Consider the following 23,043-nt stretch of genomic DNA (forward strand, 5'->3'; position numbering starts at 1 on the left):
TGTACTCACATCACCATTAGCAGATAGGATTTTGCAGATAAACCGATTCACTACCAAGACTCACTATCTCTTTTCTTGTGAGAATCTTCTTGACTGCCTTTAAATTTGCTTTGCAGGTTTATAACATGGGCTGAGGAACATCTGTTTTCGTTCTGAATGAATATGCAAAAAATAATAGTGAAGCTCATTCCCATTTAAATGATAACTGATGATAATTTACTTTGGCACGGAGTTGCTCCTCGTGAAAGACTCTGCACATGCTTACTGCTGTCTACTTTGCTATCCATTTATGGATTATACCCACTGACATGGAAACCTGAACACATGCAGTGCTGAGTCTGTGTCCACACTGAATCCTCAGCTCAGGGTCTGTACCTGGATCTCTATCCCTAACCTGGCTGGCATTTATACTGTTAAGCCCCAGCTCATGGGACAGGGCTCTTTTTTGGGAAGCCTGAGGTTAAGAGAGAAGCTAAGAAATGAGGGTGAATTTACCCTTTAACAGTTATTTAGCCACTTATTCACCCAGTTTCTGGTTATTCATCCAGGTTAACTGTCATCAGCTCACCACCCTGAAGACACCACCCTGCGCTGCTTCTCTGGTTGGGTGCATTATGGTGTTGGTTACTAGTCAGGTGAGGACCCACAAGTAACTCACCCAAGGACACCTCAGAGACTGCGGTATGAAAGCAACTCTAATGCCCGGAGGCCATGCCAGCTGAAGATGTGCTAGATTTAACTGCAGTGTACGTACAGCTCCCCAGTAGCCCCTTCTGCCTTCAGATCTCTCTCTTGCCAGCTTTTTACTTGTTTCCACACAAATGTAGTTAGACAAGCTATTAGAGTTGCTTCTATTTTTTTTGTTCCTTTGAACTGTGCATCAGAATAAAAACGTGGTGACTCTGTCACTGCTTGTGCCTGTACGTGCTCCCTCTTCCCACCTATGGGCAGCTCTTGTGGGCTCTCACCCATACAGGCACTTAGCACAGATAAGGCCTATGCATTTAGATCACTGAAGCCCTGGTTACCGCCTCAGGGGCTATTGTAAAACAAGTACGTTTTATGATCCACAACTATCATACACCACTCTGCAATTTAAAATAATGTCATTTCAGGCCCTGAGGGCATCGATGGAAAAGCTGGGTTATATTCCAGCTTGGCTTGCAAGCACAGTCTAATTCTAGATGGCATTTCAAGCTTCCTTGAGAAACACAAACTCTCTTTCCCAGAAGGGGACTAGGGACAGAAAAGCTCATCATTTTAGAACTGAGGCAAGTAAAATCCTTCTGGTGGTTTCCTCCTGTTGTAAAGGTAATGAGACAGGATGACATAACCTGTAGAGTTTCTATGTGGGCATGCTCTCCATGAAGAAAGCAAGTACTTACAAGCTTGCTGGAGGTAAAACTTCATACCCCCTAGGCACCATTCTGTAGGGAAGCACCCAAAATTCCTGTGTATAGACTGACCACTTTTGCTGGGTGGTTTCCAGATATTACTGTGTGTTTCATCGTCCCTGAGTTACTTCTGTGCCCTGGAAACAGCTGTGAGATCCATCTGCCTGACATGTGCACCAGTGCTTGCCAGCCTCCTGTCTGACTGGACAACTGCAGGGAAGCGTTAAGGAACAAATTATTCCCTCAGCATGTGTGCTGAAATAAAAGGTTAAGGCTTCTCAAAGGGAGTAGTGATTTTTTTGCTATCTCCCATACATATCTACCCTCGAATACGTAATAGACATTTTCATGAATTTTTACATGAAAACTATTTATACAGACGAGTTATGAGAAAGCTCCATTCTTTTTTTCCTGACTAATCACACAACCTCAAATCCCTAGTTCAATTTTATTGATTAATTGTGTCTGAAGTTCCAGCTCTCCAAATACTGGCTGCCTCTGAAGGGGTAGTTTTATGTGAACCTTTAAAGACAAACTTATGATTCAAGATTCCACCTTCCCTGGCACTCCTTCATATATGTACTAAATTGCGAGTATTTTTATAGGTTATTAATAATACTTAACAATTAAATAATAAAAAGTAATAAAAATATTTTTTTTAATTAGAATATGATGACGTTAAATAGTTAAGGACCATTTTCTATTAGAAAATATTGAAACTGCCACTTACGCTTTAAAATCAGAGATGACAGAAAATCAAACATACCGGAAAAGAATAAAATATCGAAACTATCACAGTGGGTGGTCTCAATTCAGGAGCAAATAAGACTTTTTTTTCCCCCTGATATGTTCTCTGCTTTATATTGTTTCCCTTTGCTTAAGATAATGTTCAAGGAGCACTGAAAGACAGGTCAGGACCTAACACTGATTTTAGCTTCAGAGATTCTCCCCATGGAGACATATTTCTGTTCATGTATCACCAATGAGACCAATGGGGATTTTGCAATTTTACTGCAACGAGGAAGAATCTTGGATGCTTTTATTATATTCTCCAACATTTTGTATTATTCTCTGAATTTTGTATTATTACTATCCCTTCTATGACATAAACCAAACCCTTAAAAAATTTGGGTGGTGCAGTGTACTCTTGTGCACATTAAGTCCATCACAGAAAGCCTTTAATAGGAAGTGCTTAAGAAATAGCAGTTGGGCTGGTGAGCAATTAGGTGGCACTACAAGTTACAGCTAAACAGGAGAAAGAGGAGAACATAAACTAGGAAACCTCCCCAGACCATGGGTGTGGTGGAGTTGGGGCCAGCTGTGGAGCAGCATGGCTACGCTGCAGCCAGATCCTTGACTGCGTGCCTTGCCAAGAGATGTAGAGGATGACAAGGATGTCCTTAGAAGGGTGCTCCTCCTTGGGGATGCAGCAGGGAAAAAGCCTCCTAGTACAGCCAGCTTGGGGGATTGTGGTCAGCTGCATGGGGGGAAGATGCTGCACCCATGGTTTGGTCTGGATTAGCGTGGCTTTTGGGATGGGGAGTTGCCAGTTCTGCCACTGATTTCCTATCTGACTTCAGGCGTTTTGTATAGAAAGAGAAGTGCTAAAGCTCCCATATATCTCAAGTCCTCCTATCAGTGTAAGCATATTAAGGTTCATGAATTATTTTGGTGGTTAACAGTAGTCATTTAAGTGGTTTAAGGGTGAAAAGTGGCATGAAGATGAGAGACACAGAACTGCATTTATGTAGATTGGATAAAAGAACAGATAACTGCACTGTGATGTTGCTCAGGCCTTGAATGTGGAGATGAGAGACAAGAAAACTCCTGAGAGCCAGAAGAACTAAGAAATGTTTTCATCTTTCCACTGATTTGTGCCTCTTCTGTCCCTCTGCAGCTCCTGTTGATGTGGGGTGTGCTCACCAACCTCCTTGTTGAAACAACCTGTGGCGGAGAGGGAACAGAAGGGAAGGACAAGGCACATGCCTGTGACAGAAGACAAAGAGCTGATGGCAAGTTCAGTCTTGAGGTCTGGGGACAATTTCATGGCCCTGTGGGCCACAGTTACGGATGAATTCAAAGGAGGGACAAAGAACATGACAGGGTTAGAACAGATGCTTTTTAATGTCTGCTATGGGGTCAGGCATGTCAGGGAACATCAGAATGAAAAAAAGAAACCCTGTTCATATTGGGTCTATTGAGATATCGTGGAACTTCATATTTAATAAACAAAACTAAAAACATTAGAAAATAAATGTTCTAACAAAGAGGAAAAGCTTTTATGTGTGAAACAGTCACTGTAAATCTCAGAACAATGTAACTGGAGACAGCACGGAAAAATGGAAACTATTCCTTTCTGGAAAAGTATGTTTAGTTACTCTTTGATGGTAAGACTGACATGAAAGATTTGCAGTAATGAGTTTTTTTTAAGAAATGATCCCTGTGACACTTCTGTAATACTTTTCCAGTTCCTTATCTGTGCATTTCTTGTGGTTTGCAAAACCACTTAGTGTCTGTATGAAATGCACTTTACCTTGTTTCTCAGAACCAGAGCATTGTGCCAGATCTCCATATGCAAGAATTTCACAGATAAAATCTCCTGATACTATTATTCCAGAAAAAAAAAAATCATCTTGGAAGGCTCAGCCTTAGTCTGGTGGTATCACATAGACAGCTGGGATTTGTGGACAGTAATACTACATAAAGTGGTTGTCACAGCAGATAAGAATCAGGTTAGAATGAATATGTTTACTAATGGAAAGAATAAAGTCCTGGGGTTGCTAACTCTACCTAGAAAAACATGCAACATACATATTGAAGTTTAAGACATCTGGAGACCTAGGTGAATAGTAAAGACACACTGAAGAACAAAGAGAGTAATGAAGATGATGATACATCACTTTTACTTTTCTTGAACTTTCAGCTTGCAAGAAATAATTCCTTCTGAACATCAGCTGCAGAGGACTTGCTACTCATCTAAGCAATGCAGTGTCCCACGATCACTTGCCATCCAAGAAATGTCTGGTTTTGTGCTCTCTGAACTTTTATTTCCCTGTATTGGCTGGGAGAGGCAGAGCTGCCCCGAAGCAGGTATTTAAAAATTGGTAAACTGAGGCAGGGATGCACTGTCATATCAAGGTGAACCAGATCTCAGCCCAGGCTTTGGTCATGATTCCTCCTCGTGTTCTCAGGTCATTTCTAGTGCTTCCTACCCATCTTTTTTTACTGCTTGCTTCCAATAGCAAATCTGATGCCCGCAGTACAAAAATCAACATGTGCTTTCTGCGAAAAGCAATCCTACAGACCAACCTTAATAAAAACTTGACATTTTGAAAGAACACACAAGAGAACTCTAAAGCTCCTTAATGAAAACCAGCACATACAGATTCATGGAAACTATTCTGAAGGGAAGCTTTCTGCAGTGGTTGCCAGCTCTCATTCTGCCAGGAATGTACCATACTTTACTTTTGCTCTACTATAAGCTGCCTCAAACCCAATTTCCAAATTACAAATCAAATCACAAGGTAACTCTTCATGAAGTTCTCTGTCTGATCATCTACTTATTTTTGAATCCTACAGAAGAAAACAGCTGAACAGAGAACAGAGATGAATACCCCCCTCCCCCCCCCAACTTCTGTCATGTATTGCTTACATGCATGTGATCTATGCCAAAGAATGTTTTTTACTTGCAAAATCATACTGGTAAGTCCCCCCCATGACATAGGCAATCCTTCTTTCTTCCAGAAATTCTTTGTGGACTTTGACGGTTGTTTAAGAACTATAATGTGAAGTTACTTTTCACAGGTTTGCACTGAATCTTAGTGGAGCAGTAGAGTTTATGAACTTGTTTTGACCCACCCCACAGGCAGCCAGACCATAGGAGCAGACTTGCATAGATCACATCTTTCTACTCTGCAAGTAGCCTGGTTCCATTTAGTTGCTAAAATACTGTTCTGTAGGAACATTTGAGATGTCCTAAGGTCATCCAGCACCTTACTCCAATCTGGGAAAGCATGGGTCTTCCATAGGACCTATGCCAGTTCTGCAAGACCTGTGTTTGGGTTCCTTGGGGTTTTTGATTAGCACTGGAGACCTATGATTAGACAATAAGTGCACCATGGCCGGGACTGAGATGCAGAAACATAATGTAAAGGCTCTACAATAGGAAGCACAGCAGCACTTGAGTCAGTGGGGCCAATGTATTCTGTACAGCACAGGCACTGCAATTTGGGCACCTGCCCTCCACTTAACCATGTTGGCCATCTCCTCATTGCCTGCAATAGGAGTCAGCCGAGGAATACCAAATGACAGATAGCCAGAGCAGTTTCTATACACTATGGTTTCTGTGGCACTTGTTTCAAAATAGACCTCTGTGATTTTTGACATATGACATCACCCTTACAATGTAGTTAGTCAATTTTTGCTTAAGGGAGAGGCTTGCAACTCAATGCAAACAAATTAGCTCCTGAAAACTATCCATTTCTCTGATACAGGTCTGGCAAGAAGAGTAGCCAGGTTTTGAACTAAGCTGCAAAGGGTGTAACATTCTACTTCATAAACAGCAGTAGAGTCTGGTAATGATCTGCATGAGTTAATAAACTTTCCAGTGGGACCTTTATTATTCCATGAACAAAATAAAATGTATCTGTTTAAGCTTCTTGTATTAAAAATGCACAGAACAGATCAAAAGGAAATATGCATTTTCTTAATGCCAAAATAGCTGCTGACTTGCACATGGCTTTGTTTTCCTTGTGTTCCTTTAAGTTTGTATTTCCAATTCAGCTCTTCCCTCCCAGTCATGGGCAGACACTCTTATGTGTGCTGGGAAATAGAATGAAGGTGGAAAGAAATGTTTCATATAACATATAAAATTAAAAAAAAACCAAAACAACCAAACCTTTTAGTCTAGAATTCTGGATATTGAGTTACCTGTATAAATAATTGCTGGACATTCTTCATGTATTATACTAGTCTGAGCTCCCACATATCCAATGTAGAAGAGCCACAAACTCCTTGATCATTAAGGGTACCTCTTAATGATCGCTTCAATAAATTAAATTTAGCTCACATGTCCCTCAGACACAATTGCTTAGCCAACCCTTCCAGTCCTTTCAGCATTTCAGTGGAGGAATAAACATGAGAACTGTAGGTAGTCTTTCAGAGTGGGTGCTGCTAATGCTGCAACGAGAGTTAGTGTTGCAAGTCTTCATCATGCATGGAAGACGTGTATTTGCTTTTGTCTTCCTCACAGAATTGGGTCTTCACTTTCAGTGCAAAATCTTCTGTAAATCCCAAGTCTTTTTCAGCATCACACACTGTTATCACACTATAAATGTGATCTATGTTGAATGCTGACTGCTTTGCTTCTAAATCTTGCATAAAGTTTGGCTCCCCTTTCTCAGAGACTATGGAGGAAAAAATCATCTCTTCTTAATAATCTTTTCATGTGTTGGAGGAGAATTCCCTTAAGTCAGACTAGTCTGTTTGCTGAACAGTTTTGTCTGGAATACAAAGTGGCAATTTAGGCATTTTGGCTTTGGTTTTGAAAACACAGACTAGGACATGGCAATTCACATTCTGTGGGGACTTACTACAGAGAGACGACTGGGTTGACAGGCCCTTAGCAGCTCATTCTGCTGTAAAAACAAGCTGCTTTTTTTTGATGAATCTGGCTTCCTAAGTGTGGGAGGTGTAGTGCCTTATCTCTCTGGTACTGCAGGCACAATCTATATCAGACTGCATTCCAGTTCCATTCTCTGCTAATATCCTGAAATAAAAGAAAATAAAATAGTAACACCAGAAGGAGATCACAAAACTATGACTGAGGACTTCGTATACATCTTGATTTTTAATGGCCTCCCAATGTGTTTAAATGCAATTATATATAGCTACTATATGTAATTCACTTTGCAATTTAGTTACTGAATGTTGTTAAAACAACTGTTACTTTTAAATCCTGATGTCACCTCATTGGGAAGCATATTTAAAACATCACCATGACTTAGAGATTTTGCAACCTTTTTCACAGAAACAGGTTAGCTGATAAACTTCCAAGTGCGCAAGCTTGGAAAACTTGGGATAATTCACCGTATTAAGAAGGCATTTGACATGCTTCTCTATGAAGGAAGTTTCTTCCATTAAAATTAAACATAAGCATGACCTGATTTAAGAAATCATTGGTATGGAACTGTCTTCCAAAACAAACAGCAGCTCTAGCTTATCTCTTTCAATGACTTGAAAAAACAATTGAATAATTACAGAATAATTTGAAAAATTTCAGTATAGAACGCATCGAGTTCATAGGTCCAATTCCTTGAACATATAAAGGATATATCAGTGAACCATAAAAAGTAAATCCAGTGGAATTAATTGCGATTATGTTATCTTTATTTCCCCATTTTGATAAATCTTTGGAAAGGGCTAATAGGATTTCCACAGTCAAGACTCCCATGAAGTCTTTATGTAAGCTTAATTTACAGTTCTTCACTGCTTCTGGATTAGGACATTAGAAATCTTAGCTAAATATATAGATTTGCCAAAGAAATGATTATGGGCAGGTCATTAAATCTCTTGGTCCCTTGGCTTTAACAGAAAAGCCAATGCTTCTGTTTTTCTGCCACTTGTTTATCTGGTCTGCCTGTGGGCTCCTTGAAGATAGAGACTGACCCTTATCATGTGCTTGCACAATACCTTACAGAATTGGGGTTTGTGTTTTATCCAGGCCTTGAAAATAATGTGATATAATCAATAACTAGGATTTCACAGTTAGTTAGTTGCTGTAACTCCTTTTGAAAATGAAAATCCACTTTCCATGCACAAATAATTCTGGTTTTGGAGAACTTGGCAATTATGCTAAACATGTTTTCCAGTTTTAACAAAAGAGATATTGTTGATATCATGCTTTTGAAAGCAGCAGCTTTAGCTTTATTTGAACTAGCTTTCTGTAATATTCTTATCAGCTTTACGCCAAACATGGTATTTAATATCAAAGGTAATCAGCTGAAGCAACCCCTGCTGTCTTTATGCAGAAGCACATTGCAGTTTTTCACTGTTTTGATTTTTGGATGAATAACTTCTTATTCCTTTTATCCTCTGAGGTACTTTGAACACTATGCAAACATATAAAGAAGTTGGCTTGACACACTAATTTTCTTTTTAAAGAAGGATGTGCATTGGAGAATAGATCTCCAGTTCAGCATTCATCTTGATACTCAGAAACAAAGAGGGTGCCAGAGTTCAAAGACTATTTTTTTTTTCCTCTCTCTCTTTTTTTTTTTTTTTTTTAATAAGCAAGGAGCTGTTTATGAACAACAGTGGAAATGATGAGGCCTGTTTTCCTATGAAATTGTGTCTTGCAATTGGATTCACTGAAGATCAGACAGGGTGCAAAGTCTCATGGATGCTCTTCCAGTAGCTGGGTCATTTGTGGCCAGACTTTCCTGGATGAATATTCCAATATCTAATCAGAGGTAAGATTACACTGCAGCCTTTCTCTGAGTTGGCAGTGACAGATTCATTTTTTCCTCTCCAGCCTGTTGAGGCTCTAATATCTCTGAGAATACTAGGCCACACTCAAATGTGGCTGAAGTTGCCTTACCGATCGAGGTTTTCAGTAGGGGATGGGCAGAAATTCCTACTTACACATGGCACATGATTGCATATGCCTTCATGTTTAGGAAAACAGACTAAATGTTAAAGAATTAACTTGTGTCCTGGTAGCTCCTCTGGCTAATATGCTGGAGGCATAAGACAAAGGAGCTCAAAAGGCAGCACCCAACCCAATTTCCAGCGGATGGCTTGACTGATAACCGGGTACCTCCCATGCCAGTTAGGAGGGGCCATCAGTTGAAATCCAGCACTTGGCCTGTGCTTCAGGTTTACAGTGAATTGCTGTGGTCGGGCCAGCACTGCGCCCTCCCAATAGAAACAGAAATGGAGGTTGCCCACTCAACCTCTAGCTTCTGATGTGCTGTAAAATGCCTGAAACCCATCACTGACAAGAATGTGTATAAACAACACAATGACAAGCTGGCTTCACAGCACTTCTGAAGCAAATACCAGTAAAGCCCATTCAAATAAACCCAGAACAAACCAAAACTGCTCCATTCCTCTTCCTAGGGGAAAGCAGTGCCTTCCCTGCCAAGAAGGATGTACTGTGATGGAAAGTTGTTCTTTGGCTACCACACAGTCTAACTACTACAGGGTGGCTATTTTCAGAAATTATACCAGTTTAGCTATGGCAGTGTATGTACCATCAGTGCAAACTGCAGAGTGGCCTCTTGTGTCATGTTACAAAAGGGTTATAAATGATACACTATCAACTAGCAATAAAATGTACTTCCTCAATTTCTAATTCATTTCCTCTGCAACAGAACAAAAATGTTTAAACCGCTTGTTTTTATGAGGCAATGACCATCCAATATGGTAGGCAACTACTTTGAAAACTATCAGAAAAGAAAAAAGTTTTATGCTAACATTTTTCTATCATCTGTTAAAAATGTATTGTGTCTGCTCTGCAAAAGGATATGGATATGCCCTGGCCCGACTTTACATTGCTATTGCATCTGTTTTAAATGTTTTCACATAAACCAACTTACTGAAGATGTAAAAAACAAAATCCAGACTGTTATTACAAACTAAAACTATGTTTAGCAAACATGAAATAAAATTTAACTGTTAGAAAAGAAGTCCTTAACTACAGTCTCCCATCTTACCTATCCCATGATTTAATTACAAATGCTGATGACGCAATAGAAAATAATTCCCAAATTGTTGGTTTCAAACTACATAAAGGTACTATCTAGAAAACTTTAAAAGAATTGGTAAATCTATTTGATTCCAATGTAACACACGCTGATTTTTAAAATGTTTGTCTATAGCACATAAATAATATTGGGAAGCCATAAGTTCCTGAGACAGATGTTTACACTGTCAGAAAAAAATCTGTTGAGTGGCTGGTATCTGTGTGAAGGTGGTCCATGAAGTGGAATACTTTTAGACTACGATCATTTAAACAAAGGATGGGAGGTGAAACAGTCAGCCAAGAAGCCTGACACTGTAGATTTTTTGAAACACTCTCTGAGCTTCTTTGGGGGATGATTTTTCCTTATGAAAACAAACCCTGCTACACGAGATTAAATTTCTTTATATCTGTGTCCTACTGTCAGCCCTACTGGCCTACCCTAGACTGCTTTTCAGAAAATGGAATCAGGCATTGACCATGCTGCCAAAGAGGGTGTCAGCTGCAGGAATCATCTTTAAAAGGCACTTGCATAATCCTTACGGGTTTTCATAGTAAGAAATAGAAAATACTCAGGTTCTATTACTGCATATGAAGGTCTTTCTATTTCATCATCCATAACAATTAGTTGCTTAAAAAGAAACTCCTCTTTATCCAGAAATGATGGATAAAATGAAAATCTCTGGTTGAGATAAAAGTAGGGAACTATTTCTCACTGGTGGCTTGGCTATAGACCCGATACTTTATACCTTAAATCAGCGGACCTCCTATTGCCACCTATGTACAGAACCTGTTTCTGATTTTAAACAGTTCGGAGACTTTCATCTTAACATCATGATCTCATGAGGTACAAAAAGATATAGTTTTGAAAACTAGAGTACAAAATGTGATTATTAGTTATAAGTGCTTCTTCTTCTTGAACAGTGCCAATATGCTATGAAGAATTGCTAAACAAGAGTTCATTGAAAAGAACTGCACTGCTTTCACAGACTATATGGCATTGTGGGATGTTATAACAATGTAAAAGCAGTCATTTCAGGAGACATATGGGAATCTATTATAGACTTTATTCCTCTTCAATAATGCAGTCTGCAGCCAGTGAAACCTTTACATGCCACTGTGTCACAAGCTCTCAGCAAATACACATTATTACTTTGACCGGCATTGCAGAATATTTCCAGACAGGCTGATATGAAGAGGCACTATCTCCAGAAAAATGGCAATAAACACAGCTGCATTAAATAAAGGGACAACCTGAGTCACTTGGGGAGTAGGTTACACTGGTGTCATTTGTGGATGGTGGTGTTTTTCTGCTCATGACTTCTGAGAAGTGGGAGAAGAGGCTCCTTATAGGCTTCCTGAGCCCAGAGAGGCTCTGGGAGAGCAGCAACTCCATTCCTTGCTGCAGATCGTGAGCAAGCTGGGAGCGCCAATCCGAGCAGCACATGGGTAAATCAGTTTAAGGTCTCTGACACATTAGACTCATTTCAGAAGTCGTCCTTGAGGCAACCCTTTTGAGATTCAGAAAACCCTGTCAGAGTGAAATCCCTCTCTTCTGTGCTTTTATATGCGCTGCTCTGCTTTTAGTCTGCTTCCTCCTATGGTCTCCTTTCCCATCACCTGGCTCCCCCAAACCCTTCTAAGTCATCTTTGGCTCACACATGTGCTCTTATGCCCCTCTGCATTTAGGTCAGGAGATTTTCCTTTCCCCTGTCTCCTCTGGATGCACCAGGGATCCATGTGAAACACTGGAAGAAGAAAGTCCTGTTTAATCCCAGCAATGACCTGTGGCTGGAGGAGTTCAGCACAGATCTAATCTGCGGAAAATATGACAGTCTCTGCAGACTGAGGACCACACTAATACATTTGTGTAAGGATTCACTGGTGCAGCAAAAGACCAGGTTCCTATGGGGAGAGTGAGCTCTCCACCAAATAACAAGTCCCTATATGAAAACACCAACAACTGTGCTATGAAGAGCTACAGGCTAAATCTAAAACTGTTTTAAGATTTAAATCTATACTTAAATATAGAATCATAGAATAGTTAGGGTTGGAAAAGACCTTAAGATCATCAAGTTCCAACACCCCTGTCATGGGCAGGGACACCTCACACTAAACCATGTCACCCAAATCTCTGTCCAACCTGGCCTTGAACACCACCAGGGATGGAACATTCACAACCTCTCTGGCACACCCATTCCAGTGCCTCACCACCCTCAGAGTAAAGAACTTCTTCCTTATATCCAATCTAAACTTCCCCTGTTTAAGTTTTAACCCGTTACCCCTTGTCCTGTCACTACAGTCCCTAATGAAGAGTCCCTCCCCAGCACCCTTATAGGCCCCCTTCAGATACTGGAAGGCTGCTATGAGGTCTCCACGCAGCCTTCTCTTCTCCAGGCTGAACAGCTCCAGCTTTCTCAGCCCATCTTCATACGGGAGGCGCTCCAGTCCCCTGATCATTCTCGTGGCCCTCCTCTGGACTTGTTCCAACAGTTCCATGTCCTTTTTATGTTGAGGACACCAGAACTGCACACAATACTCCAAGTGAGGTCTCACGAGAGCAGAGTAGAGGGGCAGGATCACCTCCTTCGACCTGCTGGTCACGCTCCTTATCAGATATGAATATCTGATACCAATTACAAAGCAATTATAGCAACTGAGCTATATTGAGGATTCAGTTCAGCGTGTTTTTGTTGAAGATTTAATCACAATTTTCTAGAGATGGTATTTAACTCAATTTAACTCAATTGAGTTAATGCAAAACTATATAAATGGTATATTCCCTTCTAATGGTGCAATATCTGTTTCAACACTTCCACATTTTTAATAGATATTCTACAGTTTTACTAAAGGTCTTATAAAATTTACTGGGTAGTATTTTGGTATTCTTCTGGCAGTAAAGAAAGAAGTCTCAAATAAAAGGAATGACTTAAAAAGAAGTTTTATGGCTCACACGTTTAACTTCCAGGAAAATGAAGGCACTCCCTTCCTGATCCCACTCCTCAGGCCTAAAAAGCCTCAGAATATAAATGTATAAAAATAGTTATATAGGAACAGCCCTGAGTCTCCACCCAGTTCTGCATCCCATCTCTGGCAACAGTCAAGCCCAGATGTTGCAGAAGACAGCAGAGGAAAACTTAAATAGCAGACATGGGATCACATCCTTCTTCTGAAGTCTTGCAGGCCCTAATAATCAAAGACAGTCTGCACTCTGGAAGTATGTAATTTTACATCTTGTCCCATTATTTTATTTTCTAATTGGCTTATAGCGTTGTTCTGTATTTTTAGAAGGCTAGAGAAGAATGCCTGAAAGAGGAAAAAAGCTTCTGCAGTGAGTTGTTAAAGTGACAGTTTCTGTTCCTAGACAATTGAGAAAAAATGGGAGGACTGAGCTTCCTAAATTGAGGGCTACATCATGTAGCAAAGGCACCATAAATTGGAGAGAATTTCAAGTGCAAGAGTAAGGCAGACAGCCTGGAAGTGCAACTGAAAGTGGACTCTGAAAACCTGAAACTCTTCAGGAAAAGGACAGCAGGTTAGTTTCTCTGGGCACTGGGTAATGGCACACTCTCACAGAAATATGGCATCGACTGCACTCCATACATAGGATTGCTTTTGGCCTGTATATATATGTACACGTATATATGAAGATACACATACATTTTAAAATATGCATTGTACATTAAGAGACTGAATAATCAGCAACACATTTTCAGTTTATAAAAAAAAACCAAACAACAACCCAAGACAAATGTTCAAAAAAGACAGTAACTGTTTCTGAGCTAGAAAGAAAAGATATAGAAGTCTTATTTAGGACCAAGTGAGAATTCCCATGTGCATACAGACTTACAGAAGGATTTCAGGGTATTTAGAGTTATCTTTAGCATTTCTACTTTAGTTCACCATTCTAAAAAATATATTTGACAAAGATCAGCACTGGCAGTCAGGCTAGTAATCTGACATACATTAACGAGTGATGTGATAATGGGAAAGGTCTGCTGTCAAATGTTACAGAAATCTTGGTGTACTGCAGATTATCAGATGAGTCACAACTGTATTTGCCATTTGTATTCCTTCACGTCCGTCATGGAATTTATATATTATTTTATATGGATGTAGTTGTTGAAAGCAAAGAAAATCCTATGTTCTCAACGTAGGATTTACACAAGCATTTTCGAGCTGATCCTTAGATCCAATAGCTCAAGATATTATTAATACTTTCAAGAAACACATAAAGAATTTCCTTGTGTAGAAGAAAATGTAACCTTGTGAATAACAAATAAATTATGGGGAATTTGTATTATGGCTGAAAGTTGTTTTTTTTCTCATATAGCACTGTTCTCATAAACTATGCACTTTGCTACATAAGCTATTTATGTACAAAAATTTATGTATAAAACTTTTGCCAGGTGAAAATAAATGTGGCTGTTCTAAAATCTGTAAAGATTTTAAACTGTTCTTCCATTTAATGAAATGGTAATTTGAAAGACAATGATGCAGATGAAAGAATTAATGATTGCGTTTTTCAGCGCCCCAGTTCAATAAAAAGCAGTCACACAAGTTTTTTAAGATTTCAAACTGTTTTGGTTGCTTTAAACGATGCATGTCTTGAAACTCTAATGAAGCAGTGATGCATTTTTAATTGCACAATTAAAATAATTTTCCATGGTTTCTAAAGGGATTAGTTCTAAAATTACTTGTCTACTGAAAAAGCATTTCTCCAGAGCAGTTATCTGATATTACATTTCTAGACAATGCCTTCTTTGTCATCTTGTCCTGTTTCTCATCCATCATCAAATGTTTACTGAACACAGTCTCTGTTTTGAAATTACTCACTGAAAAGAATATATCCTTCTCTTTACACAACTTCAAAACCCTTCCCTTAGTAAATTTGCAGGAAAAATCCTGTTATATATTAACACCATTTAGCTCCAGGACACAGTGCAACATTTGGGGTGTTTGAAATTAAAAAAAAACAGACCATATTTTGTGCCTTAACAATTCCTTTGGAATAGAAGGGAATACAGTTTTATTAGGAATTTATTGTAACTCAGACCCACTGATGGAAGAACATGGCTGAAACTCAGCCATGGAGAAATGGATAGGAATGACAAACAGTTATTTCACTTCATTTTCTGAAACAAATTGCTTCATGGAACAAGCTTTGTTTCACTTTCTAGAGCTTTTTTCCCCTAAATTACACTAACAAAGTTTATTCTTTGTGCTTTGAGAAAATATTTCCTTTGATGTCTACTTCCATATTTTTTCCTATTTCAAACCAAAACCTAGGAAATTTTGTGTCCCTGATGTATTTTGTCCAGTGCTGCAGAGGAAAGAGGGTCTGAAGTACAGTGGCTAACTAATCTTTTCTTCAGCCTGAAATATATAGAGGCAAATTGAAGATAGAAACTAGAAATTGAAATTTTGACTTTTCAGTGATTCTGACATAAAAGAAAGCCTTAAGAAAATTCTGGAAACTGGAAAACTGCCACTCCATTCCCTCCCTTCCCCTCCAACTCCCCACCCACCCCTTGCCATGTATTGGAAGCTCCACTGTATGCTATTTCAGAAATGAACTATGTTGTTTGGTATATGCAGTGACTGGGTAAACTATCAGTGCCTCCTCTGAAGCTGTATGGCTGCTGTTAGCAAAAGATACATTATGAAAACACATTATTATTCTGGACATTTTCAATTTCATAGAATTGCTCCTATTTTGATTTAAACTTCACATACTGTTATGCAAGCTCTTCACTACTTCAAAACATGTCTCTAAAAACCTGTCCTGGATGTGTAAGTCTTTGCTTTGAAAGTTCTGGTTGGTATTTAAGAAGAAACTGCCGATCGAATACAAATATATATATACACATATAAAGTCCAGCAAATTATTTATCTGATGATTACTTTAGTTATGTTTGTGTCCCATACTTGTTTAGATAGATGAGGTCTCTACACCTCCATTCTACCCTGTATTAATAAATTATTCATGTAATGAGTGACAAACCCTCACATGAGCCTCTTTGCAATGCCAAAATATAAAGTAAATGAAAACCAGTCAGTAAGAGGACTCCAGGAAATGCTGTTCGTGTCTGAATGCATGAGAAAGAAACAACTTCATCAAACTTGGTACTTAGAATCTAATAAGGCGATTAAGTTAATGCTACACAATATTTCTCAATGCAGGCAGTAATTTCAAGTCTTCTTTCTTTATTCTGCCTTTGTTTGCACAAAAAAAAACCCTTGACAAAATATCTTGGAGGTTTTTGGCTGTCTACTAAATTTACTGAAACTGGCCAACAGGTTCAAAAGTTGCTGGCTGGATTACTGACAGAGGGACACAGCAGGATTTCCTTAGGAAGTCAGGCTAATCAGATTGTTTAAAAAACATCTAAAGTGAATTCTATTTTATTTTCAATTTGCATTATATGAAACTAAATAAAAGACCTGAAGAACTGAGCCTTTTTTCACCCCTTATGGTTTTGCTCCTTCCTCTCCACCTTCATATAAATACTTTCAATTTCCCTTCTGGGTTTATTTTTTCTCAGATTGTCAACTTGGCAGTTTCCTATTTGAACTAATCCTTTAAAAAGCATATTTAGGATATTTCTTACTTATTTTCCTATATAAATATGTGAAAAATTAAAATACAGTTTCAATATAAACTTCCACTGCTCACTTTAGTTTTACTGTAGAAGTTTCACAGGCAAAATTTCTTTTGGGCTGTAGCAGCTGATTTCCTGTCATAAAATGCTAAAATACGTTCAATATATGCTGTCTTACACTATTCTGGATATAGGATTGATTTTCAGGTAACAATTGCTCATAAATGTATTTACCAAACTATGGAAAAACTGTCTTCAGCCATGTTACTATTGTTATTTGTAGTTCAATGAATACTGCTCTTATAAATGTTTTTTGTCACAACCTTAATTACCTAGTGGACAATACTGCCAAATGTTTCAGAATGTTTTAATTAAATTGAGTACAGGGGCACTTCCTTTTCACCTACTATGTCATTATTTAGCCAAAGTACACACATTTAAGACCAGATTCCATAAACCATTTCCTTCACCCTTGCCATTTTATTTGTATCATTTTCTGAATTTCCTTTAAATTCTTGAAATATTTCTGCTATTTTTTTTTTTTGAGTTGATGATCTTTAAGGTCGGTCTTTTCCAGCCTAGTTGATTCTATGATTTATTTTCTCTGTATGACCTTGTCAGCACAGTAAAGGATTCTTACTCTTTCATTAATCATGCAACACCTAAGCCCCAATGCCATTTTTAATCCCTGCTGTACCTCTGCCTTTTCATTGTCCTCATCACTCTAATTCTTAATTTCTCAGTTGTAAGAGAATTTTTTACTAATATCTCTGTAAGAGTCTTGTGTAGATCCACTTTCCCCCTCAAAGGTAGATTTCCAAAATATGTGTTCCTGTTTTCCAGTCCTCTTGCTTTTATTTCTCTTTTCTTTTTCATCCTCTCTTTTTATATATTCTTTTTTTTTTTTTTTTTTTTGATAGAGGTAAGCAGATGAGAAGGGAGTCACAACTGCAACTTACCAAGAGTTCGGAAAGGTCTTTGGTTTGGGGTGTGAGAGAAGAAACCAGGTTTCAAAGCATTTGTGATCATAATGTCAAAATACTCTTCAAAATTGTTTCTAGAAAGTAAAAGAAACTGAATTAGTTAAACTCGTGAACTAGCTAGGATGTCACTAAGTACACCATAAGATTTAACGAAATGGCAAAGCACTTCTTTAAGGCTCTTTTTTCTGTCACGATTTTCCTGATTTTTTTTTCAGTGTCACTACTAGACTTCTTTTCCTGAGGCTGTTAAAAGGTGAGAAGACAGCTGGCTGAGAACCCATAGTGCTGATGTATATTCTTGCATGGAACAAAGAAGTCACTGATGGCAAGTCCAGGGTGGGCACAGGCACTAAAATGCTATCAACAGTAGAGGCAGTTTACTGGAAGTAAAGTAGCTAACTGTGTCATTTTCAAAGAATTCACAATCTCCCATGAGAATGAGATATCTTAACTAAAAGACTGTATGCTCTCCCTATGTGTTTATCTTCTAGCTTTTATTTTGTGCTCTAAATTACATTCCAGCCTTAAAATAGACTCTCTTAAAATTTCCTTCCTCTAATGAGGAAAAAATCTCTTCTACGAAGCTACTGATTTTATGAGAGCCCGTACCTTGTATTACGTTACTACGTAACATTATACTTGATAAAATCAGTTCCACTTACTGCTTGTGCTTGGTACAGTGGCCTGTGATTACAGTAAACAGCTAAGACAAAGGGTAGGATGTATCTCAAATAACTTTAGCCATCCAAAAATTGCATGCTGAATTCACAGCTACTGATCTACACCACAGGCAGACTCAATGAAGAAACATCCACATTCTTAGAAGGCAATTCTTCCCACTTATTTCAATGTAATTTTATGGTACAGAATGAATTGCCAAGGATAATGCCCAGTGTCTTCTTCCCACTAACCACAGAGGAAATCAAAAAATTATTTGCTTTTAGGAAGTGAAAAGGTGAAATGACACTCACTCAGCTTCAGTGACTATGTGATGATTGACTCGTCCTTAGGTGTGCCCTGCCAACACTAAACCACTCAGTTAACTGGACATGCATTCTCATGGCAGGTAAACTTGAAAAGTCACACCACGATATTGCTGCTTGTGTGAATGAACTGCCGCTTGCTTCTGTAGGTTTACATACCTTCTTCACCGATCCCAGTAATATATGTGTGCTCTGCCTGGGAAATGGTTCTCACTTTATTTCCAGAGGAGATTTTCTCTTAGACATCTCTCCTTACTTGTTAAAGACAAATTGGTCAAATGAACACAACTGGGATAGTTTGCTCTTGAAACAGTAAATGATACACTTCAGCAAGAATTTCTCAGCGCTGATTTTACGTAGATAATAATTTCTTAACCGAAAAGGAACTTCCTGAATAAAGTGCAAGAATGTTAACAGCTACATGGTAAGGATAGTAGGAGTAACAAGCTAATAACTCACACACATCTCTGCTTTTCATCTTTATTCCTAGGTTTTTCTCGATTTAATATCTGAACTTCTCAGTGTCATATTGATTAGGGAAACAAATAATTAAAGGACTACACAGACACAATTCATAAGGGTTGACATAAAGAATAAAATGCAGTTAGCCCAATCTAATTAAAGGGCAGACATAATAGTTGTGAATCTAGAATATATGCCAGTACTACAAAAAGCCACACAGATGTGTAGTCTTATTGTCTGATATAAGAAGCATGAAACAAATAAAAGGAATTAAAAGGTTAAAATTATTTTCAGGAAAAGAAGACCTCAGTAATGTCTGATGGACCCTGGAGTACTCCGTTCTCCAGAAGATACATTGGAAGCCATGTCGCATGAGCCACTGGAAAATGACTGTAATCAACACTGTAAGACATCCTACACTTATGTGGAAAAAGAGTGATCCAGTATCCTTCTAGCAGACATCTATCTTTTGAGAGGGAACTGACCCTTTGCTACCTTGTTTACTGTCTTCCAGTGGGATCTCAACAGCTGCCCTAAACACCTGAAATGTTATTCACCAAGGAAACAAAACCTGAAAACATTATATGTGGCCAAGAATTTAGTTTCATACCAAATTTTAATTCAGAAAACAACTAGACAGATCTAAACAAAAAAATTCAATCAAAGGCATCTTACTCATAATTGATTTTTGTGAGGAGGTAGATTTCCCCTAAATGAGCAACTATAATTGTTCATGCAAGGCAGTGAGAGCTGGCACAGCTGGTGCTCTTTTTAGCATTTAGCCCAGAGAATATATAAGAGAAGTGAAACTGGCAGGACTGGTTTTGGAAGGTAGCTGTGTTTTTTACCTTACCTGCAGTTTTCTTATTGTGTTGCTGTATTCACTCTGCTGCTCCCTTGCCCATCCAGATAGCCAAGGCTGGCTTGCATTGCACTACTTTGTTTCTTTGATTCATTTATTAAACAGTCTTACCATATCATCCATCTTGCTATTTGCATCACTGATTAATTCATTTCTAGGGGTGTAAGAGATAGCTCTGCTGAATTTCACTGAATTTGACTTGAACAGTCATGTTCTTAACAATACAGCTAAAAATATCTGTTGTGATGAACTACAACCTCAACCAACTGCCAAGTGCAATGAACTACCTGTTTTATCTTTTCTGCTGTGGTTTATAAATGCACATTTCTCATGCACAGCCATCTCTTGGAAAACCCCACTGGGAAGAAGCATTTGTAAGCTTTTACATGCAGATTTACTGAAAGGAAATGAAATATTACTACTACTTGCACTCACTACTGGAGAAGCAAGTGACATGAGTAAGACAGTCTAGCAAAAACTGATGATAAAATTGGGATTTAGATGATATAATGGCTGTTGGCTGAAAGATATTCCCTGTCATCTTCAGTCCCATCATGATGCTCAGAAAAGACGAAGGATATTAGTGTGCTGGGAATCAGATACAGCTCACAGGCTCACAGATAGACTACTTTGCCTCAAGCGCCCTGTAATACTCTACTAGAGAGAGGCCTACCAGAAACCTCAGATCCAAATAATTTACAATGCATAAAGAAACTCAAATTAACTTTCCTATAGCTCAGGCTTATCTGCTATCTGGCAGATGTAATTTGAAACGGACATTGCACTTACCCAAGAATATGTTCACACAGAAGCCTGCAATAGTCACTGTGAGAACTAGTAATTAATAGCAGAATCTTCCCAGCACTCTTCAGTTGTTTCAGCCACTTCTTTACAGTCTCGGGACATCTTTGTAAATATTTGTCTGGATGATTTTTCACTTCTGGGAAATATGTACCACAGTCTTCTAAAAAATGAAAACATAATAATGCATTATCCAACCCTGCTTGCAAACCGCTTAATCCACACAACAAAAATCCTTTTAAGTGCAAGAAACACAATTTTAAGAAGGCCAAGAAGCAAAGTTAAAAATTTTTCCTGGGCTGTAACTCAATCTAAACCAAAAATCCAATCAAATCAAGAGGATACGCAGCAGCAGAAATGAATTTGTATGACTTTTTTTATTATGACTTTTTTTATTATGGAATTTGCATAGCTATTTTGTTTGATGTTCTTTTGCTCATAAAAGTAAATAAATATAAGTTACAGGTAGTAGCTTTAAAAAGCAAATAATTACTTCCTATTGCAGTTGCTCAATTTGTGGATACTCAATTTGTGATTTTAAAGACAGTTTAATGTTTAGAAAATTGGAAGGACCTATAATTCCTAATAACATCTGTTCAGTTATTTCTGGCACTGCAGGTTAGCACTGTCTGATCAGTAACACACATTTAAATATTTTTGCATTTTTCATAACTAGCACTATGAAACATGATAAAACTTGCAAAGACTCATATGTGGAATACTGGGAATAGATGCAACACCCTCCCCTCAATTCCAATTCCAGCTTCAATAATGCTTTTTGCTGAATGTATCAGCAATAGAATTTTGCAAATACATTTGGAATGTAAGATTTTAAGAAGTGTGCAATAACGCTAACTTGGCAGTAAAAGTTACCTATTCATTAAAGTCACCAGTAAATGTTTACCTTATTATACAACCCATAGCTGATTAACCAAGATGTCAAATTAACATTACTTACCTTTTTCATCATTCCTACGATCTAAGACTACATATTTTCTCTGTGCTCGAACCTAATATAACCAAAAATGTCAAGCTAGTTAAAGGTCTAAAAAGAAATGTGATAATTGTAGAGACAGAAACGATACCAAGTATTTGGCTCTCGGTGTGTGTTATACTATAATGAAGATCATCATAGAAGATTATTTTTCTTCCAGCATTTGTTCTATATGCAACTGTCTGTGGTCAACTTTGCTGAATGATTTAATAAATCCCAGACATTACTTAGCCTTCTGGTATGTGAGTAATGTTGTTCTCTAGTTTGAAAAAATAACATTTAAACCACTTGAACTTTAGCTATTTAATGAAAGAGAACATGTATGTTTGAAACACTACTATCAAAGGAAGACTGAAAAATGCTGGATGCTAAACTTAACACTATTTCATAAATTACACACTCAAACACCTACAGATGACAGGGAAAAAGAAGTCTCCCAAAAGCAGTTCTGAACTGGCTGTTATCACTGCAACTAGACAGAAGGCAAAGCTATCTTATTCTGTACTGTGACTTGACAGATGTCTTCACAAAAGCTAGAGAGCGGACTACTGTATCTGAGGACAGTCTCTCAAACAAAATTTCCCAACTCATAACCAGGTCACTATTCCAGCTCTTCATAGTATTTAGGTCAGGCTGCGTAATAGCCTATATCAGGGGAATAATGCTGCCAGCATTATGGGATGCCATGACATTTGCCTTGAGAGCTAGCCAAGACCAATGAGTTCTTTTATTAAAATAAGCTGATTTACAAAGGAATGGTACTTGTAGTGTTCCCTCTTCCCCCTGACCCCCCCCTCCTTTTCCTGGGGCATGAATAACGAATATTATTTGGGGTTGCTAATGTAGTTTTTAGGAGCAGAAGCTGCATTTTTTTTCCCCAGCATTATCATTAGCAATAATATTCCATATGCTATGCTATGACAATTTTAATTTGATGTTTTGGAAAATGCACATTATTATATGAGAACGAAGGGGACACAAACAAAGCAGACTTGGCATTAGCTCGCAAAGGTTCAAACAATTAAAAGAAAGATGGCAAAGTTAATTTATACATACAGGGTAGAAAAGACCCATTTTAGATAGGAACTTGACTGTTGGACACTTTGCTTTTCTTTCCTTATCAAATGCCTCTCACCCTCCACTGACCATTCTTTGATGTGCAACTAATTTAAAGATTTTGACTTTACTTCACACTGTCTTTTTTTGTTCATACTCTGTACAG

General features: G+C 38.2%; 1 protein-coding gene across 2 annotated transcripts in view; it reads right to left on the reverse strand.

The window, feature by feature from the left end:
- The window catches only part of NT5DC1 (5'-nucleotidase domain containing 1), a 127,389-nt gene that overhangs the window by 24,279 nt on the left and 80,067 nt on the right, over positions 1 to 23,043 (reverse strand). For both annotated transcript variants that reach the window (XM_062632476.1, XM_062632475.1), the window contains exons 7-8: positions 20,816 to 20,990; positions 17,696 to 17,793 (exon numbers count right to left, since the gene is read on the reverse strand). In XM_062632476.1, the coding sequence (XP_062488460.1) occupies positions 17,696 to 17,793; positions 20,816 to 20,990 (273 nt within the window). The remainder of the gene's footprint in view (positions 1 to 17,695; positions 17,794 to 20,815; positions 20,991 to 23,043) is intronic.

This window comes from Pezoporus occidentalis, unplaced genomic scaffold (assembly GCF_034315485.1).
Source record: "Pezoporus occidentalis ecotype Australia unplaced genomic scaffold, CSIRO_AGI_Poc_V1 ctg39, whole genome shotgun sequence".
NCBI lineage: Eukaryota > Metazoa > Chordata > Aves > Psittaciformes > Psittacidae > Pezoporus > Pezoporus occidentalis.